At 42.9% G+C, this 7,099-nt stretch overlaps 1 protein-coding gene across 5 annotated transcripts in view; it reads right to left on the bottom strand.

The window, feature by feature from the left end:
* LOC138980108 (failed axon connections homolog) overlaps positions 1-6,893 on the bottom strand; it is a 37,292-nt gene extending 30,399 nt beyond the window's left edge. The window contains exons 1-2 of one of the 5 annotated variants that reach the window (XM_070352917.1): positions 6,650-6,893; positions 2,060-2,625 (exon numbers count right to left, since the gene is read on the bottom strand). In XM_070352917.1, coding sequence (XP_070209018.1) covers positions 2,060-2,172 — 113 coding nt within the window. In that variant the 5' untranslated portion in view covers positions 2,173-2,625; positions 6,650-6,893. The remainder of the gene's footprint in view (positions 1-2,059; positions 2,626-6,649) is intronic. The other 4 variants (XM_070352918.1, XM_070352920.1, XM_070352921.1 and 1 more) reach the window with 4 other exon arrangements.
* Between the last annotated feature and the right edge of the window lie 206 nt (positions 6,894-7,099).

Here is a 7,099-nt window from a genome sequence, read left to right as displayed (position 1 = left end):
AGGCAAGTGACACAATAATAGGGGTAGCGGGCCTGGTGGTACGTATGAGCTCTATAACTATACAGTCGAACATGCCTCTGTGACCACCTCTGTAGAGCGACAACCTGCCGACAACGACCACTCTAAAGGATCCCAGACGAGTTTTCTTCTGTATGATTTACCTTTTCAAAGCGACCACCTATTTATAGCGACCATTTTTGGCCTGTCCCTTTGGTGGTCGAAAGAGACATGTTCGACTGTAGTATTAGGAAAGAGTTAGAGAACATCCCCGAACCAATCCCCTCCGCCATCCCAGTGTCATACATTCGAACCTGCCCTTGCGATCACCTCTCGACAACGATCACCTGCCAAAACGTAAACACCAAGGGATCACCGATGAAGTAATTTCTATATCGTTCACTTTTCCATAGCAACCACCTGTGTACAACGACCATTTTTGATGTGTCCCTTGGGTCGTCGTTATGGACAGGTTTGATTGTATGTGCCTGTGAAGAAGCGGGGTGGGTTTATTTGTCACAAGTGTTTCGACTACTCTCAGTATTAATGTAGATAAAGAACATATTTTGACCCTGCTTTTTACAGCGGGTGGACCTGTTTATGATACAGCATGTCAAAAGTGCGCTGTATTATCATGTCTTGTGCTGAAGTGTTTTTTGTGTGCTGCTTCTGAAGACATAATGTGTAAGTGAGACATGGATGTGTTCATGACTGAATGCGTAAGCACAATGCAAGGAATGGCCAGAGAGGTATGTGGGAGGTGTGTTTTTAAACCTGCCCTGTTATATAGTGCTATATGTCTTATGTAAAACAATGTCCTGTTTGTATTATTGTTATGTACCACGCCTGAATTTCTCTATGAGATAATAAAGTATTCTTATTCTTATTATTCTTAATCGGGAATTCTACCCCCGCACAAGTCTTTATAAACCAGGGTGGGCGTCTTACAAAAAATGCTACTTTGCCTTTTGCGTGGTTGGTTTCGGATCAAAGGCTGTTGTAAAGGCGACGCCTATTTTGTTATTCTATGCCCAGAAAGGTTTAGTTGTGAAGTCCTGGGTGCAAAGTTTAGTCGTGATTTTAGTTTTATTTAATGGGCGAAAATTAATTTGATCAACTTGAGACTGAGTTGGCGTTAACAATGGAAGCAACCAGAGAGATAGATAGAGAGAGAGAGAGAGAGAGAGAGAGAGAGAGAGAGAGAGAGAGAGAGAGAGAGAGAGAGAGAGAGAGAGAGAGAGAGAGAGAGAGAGAGAGAGAGAGAGAGAGAGAGAGAGAAAGACAATGACAATGACAAATTCTTTATTTACGAGGGTAATGGCATAAGCAAACAGGTGCTTTTTTACATCCAGACCTCGCCCATATGGGAGGGCCTTGGTAGCACGACTCTTGTTGCTTCTAGCTTTCTATATAGTGGGAGAAAGCGACCCGAATTTGCTCCGCCCCGTGATCGGGAGGTCGTGGGTTCGAACCCCGGCCAGGTCATACCTAAGACTTTAAAATTGGCAATCTAGTGGCTGCTCCGCCTGGCGTCTGGCATTATGGGGCTAGTGGTAGGACTGGTTGGTCCGGTGTCAGAATAATGTGACTGGGTGAGACATGAAGCCTGTGCTGCGACTTCTGTCTGGTGTGTGGCGCACGTTAAATGTCAAAGCAGCACCGCCCTGATATGGCCCTTCGTGGTCGGCCGGGCGTTAAGCAAACAAACAAACAAACAAACACACAAACAAACAAACCCGAACTTGCCAGCAATGGGATAATAAAAAGAAAATTTTATGAAAAACCGTTTTGGGTCTTACAAGGACGAATCTGAGCTCTCACAGAAACTAATAATTCTTATACCCCAAACCAGCCAAATTAAGCCCCAAACAGGAAGAAACCCGCGGTCAAACAAAATACAAGTCAGTATTGTTTGGCCGGTTTGCGATTTTGTTTCCTGAATTTTGGGATTTGTTCCGGTGAAACATGATACCAGAAATATCATGTAAAACCCGATCCCAGCAATGCACATCGGTTGATTAAGTTCAACACAAAGGCAAATATGGACTGAATCAGTGCTTACCTTTCTGTACGTCGACGAAAGAAGAAGAAGAGAACGCTGACGATGACGACGACGACTGCAATCTTCACAGGATCAAACCACGAACCCGGTGCTTTCACAGTTTCGCCTGGCATTGTAGCTTTTATTTCCAATGTCCTCCTGTTCTCAGGTCTTCGGATGTCGTTTGTGTGGAGTTGTTTTTTCTCACACTCGTGTGATTGTGTTTCTCACACGTGTGTTTCTGTTCAAGAGTAATCGCTATTAATATTGTTTCCTGCGAAGGTTTTTTTCTGGTGTACGGTTTCCCTGCAGTTTGTTTTTTTCTTCAGAAAAGCTGTATATCTCTGTTTTTGTGTGAATGTTTCTGTCCACGGGTAATCAATGCCTGTTTTCCGTTGATTTTTCTTCTTCTTCTTCTTCTGGTAAACCGCTTACTGGGACTGTGTTCCAAAACCCGTCTCTGTTTTATCGTTTCATTCTCTTCGTCTACGTTTTACAACTGTTATTTAGTTGCCATGAAGTTTAAAACGAAACTGTCAGGCAGTTGAAAGTGACAAGTACGACAAGTGACAAGGTGACAGAAGCCACTGCATGTGGCAAGGGCGAGAAGAAGATAACAGAAATAATGTATTCACCTTAGACGAAAACACACGAAGAAAAGAAATGTATACACTCGCCTTAAAAACACAAAAACAGACACAGACGGTGAAACGAAAAAGCAGAAACCTTCAGGGAAAGAAGTGACACAACCGCCTTTAACGCCGAAGAAGAAGAAGGAGAAGTTTACTGTAAGATTTGAACACCTGTGTACTTCCGGCTGTGCGTTTAAAGGTGCCTTCCTTCCAAGACAAACAACCAGGTGAAATACCACAGATCTATCCAATCTTGTATGTGCAACCGAGTGCCGAAACACTACGATCACCTCGGGAGGCGAAGTGCAATCAAACAGGATTGAAAATGTTAGGGCTAATTTCTTAGCCCCATAAAAACTGTTATGCAAACCCGAAGGTTTCCATGAACATACAGACAATCGGAAACCACCAGACCCCATCACAAACAGAATTCCACAATCCACCGGTGTTGACTTAAAGGCCAACAACTCGGGTGCAGAGTCTGCTGTGAAAGGAGCGGTAGCCTCCCCTGTCACATAATGTGCAAAAAGAGCATCCTTCCACTTGGACTTATACCAAACATCTAAGGCTGGTGACTTTATTGTCATAGTGGATTTGTGCGTGTGTGTGTGTGTGTGTGTTTGTGTGTGTGTGTGTGTGTGTGTGTGTGTGTTTGCGTGTGTGTGTGTGTGAGTGTGTGTGTGTGTGTGTGTCTGTGTGTATATGTGTGTGTGTGTGTGCGTGTGCGTGTATGCGTGTGTGCGTGTGTGTGTGCGTCTGTGTATGTGTCTGTGTGTGTCTGTGTTTTTTGTTTGTTTGTTTTTTTGTTTTCGTGTGTGCTGAAGTCATTTCGCAACGCAGACGCGAGTCCACGAAAATAAATTCAGCAGAAAATGTCCATTGTGCACAAGAAGCAGGCAGGCTGTTGATTGTTGATATGGGTCCAGGTGGAGGATGTTCTTGTCCCGTGTAACAGCCTGGACACATCTGTGGCGGCTAGCGTGATTATTTTTACACTTGAAGTAATTACGTACATCTTGTCTACAAAAAAATAAAACTTCCGCTTTGTGATTGCAACTCACTCCATGAGTATAAACCGTCTGTGCGTCTGAATTGCAGGAGGCAAAAATACAGGTAAAATACAATTTTTAACGGGAAGAAAAATCAATTTGATCTTTAGAAACGAAACGTTCGCTTTGACATTGCAAGAGCACCCCTAGTGTAACCGTCCGTGCGTTTAATTGCACTGAGTGAAAATATCCTAGGAGGCAAAAATACAGGTATATTTGAGTTCATACAAATGTTTACGAGAAGAAAAATCAATTTGATCTTTAGAAACGAAACGTTCGCTTTGACATTGCAAGAGCACCCCTAGTGTAACCGTCCGTGCGTTTAATTGCACTGAGTGAAAATATCCTAGGAGGCAAAAATACAGGTATATTTGAGTTCATACAAATGTTTACGAGAAGAAAAATCAATTCTATCTTTAGAAACGAAACGTTCGCTTTGACATTGCAAGAGCACTCCTAGTGTAACCGTCCGCGCGTTTAATTGCACTGAGTGAAAATATCCTAGGAGGCAAAAGTACATGTATTTTTAAGTAGATACAAGAAGATACGAGAAGAAAAATCAATTTTATCTTTAGAAACGAAACGTTCGCTTTGACATTGCAAGAGCACCCCCGGTCCGTGCGTGTTCGTTTGTTTGTTTGTTCGTTCGTTCATGGGCTGAAACTCCCACGGCTTTTACGTGTATGACCGTTTTTACCCCGCCATTTAGGCAGTCATACGCCACTTTCGGAGGAAGCATGCTGGGTATTTTCGTGTTTCTATAACCCACCGAACTCTGACATGGATTACAGGATCTTTTTCGTGCGCACTCGGTCTTGTCCTTGCGTGTACACACGGGGGTGTTCGGACACCGAGGAGAGTCTGCACACAACTTGAAGTTGACTCTGAGAAATAAATCTCTCGCCGAACGTGGGGACGAACTCACGCTGACAGCGGCCAAGAACTCACGCTGACAGCGGCCAACCAGTGGATACAAATCCAGAACGCTACCGACTGAGCTACATTCCCGCCCCGTCCGTGCGTGTAATTGCAGTGGGGGTTAAAAATATCTTCAGAGGCAATTATAGATGTATATTTTGTTCCCAACACGAACAGCGCACCTGCCTGGTTTTGTTAAGCTATCCAGCCAACGATCAGTGAAAACGTCGAGCGTAGCCTATGCAGGTTTCGAAAAATGATTTCCAGCATTCATGCAATCATATTACTGGTTAAATTGCTGTTAAAAAGGTCTTGTAGCAGAACTGTTAGATTTTTTTTCTTCTCCCAAGTCTGACTGCTCTAGATCTCTCTCTCTCTAGTTCTTACGTTTTTAATGTTTATTTTTCTTATTGTGTGTCTGTGCGTTCCAAGGACAGATTGTAAGAAACAGCCTAGCTTTAAATTGCGGGGATATAGCTCAGTTGGTAGCGCGCTGGATTTGTATTCAGTTGGCCGCGAGAGTTGAAACCCACGTTCGGCGGAAATTTATTTCTCAGAGTCAACTCAGTTTGTGCGCAGACTCTCTTCGGTGTCTGAACACCCCCCGTGTACACTACATTGGGGTGTGCACGTTAAAGATCCCACGATTGACAAGGGTCTTTCCTGGCAAAATTGCTTAGGCACAGTTAATAATTGTCTACCTATACCCGTGTGACTGGGAATAATAGGCCGTCGGAAAGGTAACTATGCGCCGAAATGGCTGCAATCTACTGGCCGTATAAAATTTCATCTCACACGGCATCATTGCAGAGCGCCTAGAACTGTACCCACGGAATATGCGCGATATAAGCCTCCTATTGATTGATTGATTGATTAAAATAAAGTTCAATTCAATTCTCTCTTTCTGTCTATCTGTCTGTATGTCTGCCTATCATCTGTCGGTCTGTCCATCTGTTTCTCTTTCTCACTGTTTGTTTGTCTTTCTGTCTGTCTGTTTCTCTCTGTCTCTTTCCCCCCATCATCCCCCCCCCCCCACCCCGTCTCAGTCTCTCTCTTTCTCTTTCATTGACTAGCTTAATGACTTTCCTCAACTCTTACGGTTTCACCTTTCTGTATCTCACCTTTCAAACCACTTCTACCCACACAGCTGTAGGATTCAACAACGGCAAAACTGTGTCTGATTCAATTTCCATTCGTTGCACTGGAGATTACAATCTCTCCATGTTTCAGCGTGTTTGTTCAAGCGTAACTGACGGGCATTCAGAGTCAGTCAAATTAGCGCTGTGAAAAATCTGTATGTTTATGCGCTGACGGTGGCGCAGAATTGTGCAACAAAGAAACCAGTCACTGAATGGCTGGTTGGTAATTATTTCTTATCGTCTCTTCAGCTGATATTGCTATTCAAGACCGCTGCAAGTTTGTTTCTTTCCTCAGAACACATGGCAAGCTCCATGCTTAAAACTATTTACAATCAGGTCTATCACTGCAAAAAGAAGGTTCTAAAACTGACTTCATAACTTTCACATTTCTTTCTTCAAATCTTGTTACAAATCTTGATCTCAGTCACTGAACATGCATAATGAACCGCGCTAACTCAGTGAACGATATACACTATCCAAGTTTTAGCGCGTCACTAGTTAAATGTCGTATCAGAGAAAAAGAAGCTTGCGAGGATGTCAACAATCATTATTCGAGTCAAAACACTAGAAAATATCGAAGATAAATCAGTGTTTTGCGAGTCTTTTTAAAGTACACTGGCTAATACAAAGATCATAGTGTTCATTGGTAACTTAAGCTTAGGCAAAAGGACATGATATGTCTAATACGACATCATTTCAAAGTAAACAAGGAAAAGTCAAAATTTTGTCAGTGTAGCTGTTTTCTAAAATAAAACGGTTATACTATTTGACGACTTAGTTTAGAATCAAGTACATCGTTGCTTTAAAAGAAACACACAGAAAGAAAATACCAAGCAAAAAAGATACCACAAGTAAATTCTTAGCACAACTTACACCACAAACTGCACCACACGAAGAATTATCCTTGAAAGAAAGTTCGAGAATCTTAGTTCCACACTCGTCTCTGGGCGTTGTAATTCATGCAATCACTCCTTTACGTTCTGTGCACAAAAACCACATGCTAAGGTTCACTGCCGACACTCACGCAGTTCGATCGAAGTCAACAAAAGCCGGAGACAAGTGTATAAGAACCATGCAGAGGGCGTCCTTATTATCAACATTCTATGTGAGTCGTCTGCTTCAACAGGTGAATCGGAGTTCCGCTCGATGTGCTTTTGTGTACTCCGACACTATCTCGTTTCTCGATTGTCCTTGTCATGCGCTCGCTTCAATCCAAAACCGTTCCTCGTCTCGCTTTACTTGTTTTCGTATCTTCTTTCAGGCTTAAAGGTGACATCCTACCTGTGTAGGCGATCTAATACACCACCAGATCATTCTGTCAAG

Source organism: Littorina saxatilis, linkage group LG11 (genome assembly GCF_037325665.1).
Source record: "Littorina saxatilis isolate snail1 linkage group LG11, US_GU_Lsax_2.0, whole genome shotgun sequence".
Lineage (NCBI taxonomy): Eukaryota > Metazoa > Mollusca > Gastropoda > Littorinimorpha > Littorinidae > Littorina > Littorina saxatilis.
The sequence above is the reverse complement of the archived record's forward strand: the minus strand, read 5'-3'. Positions and strand labels throughout refer to the sequence as shown.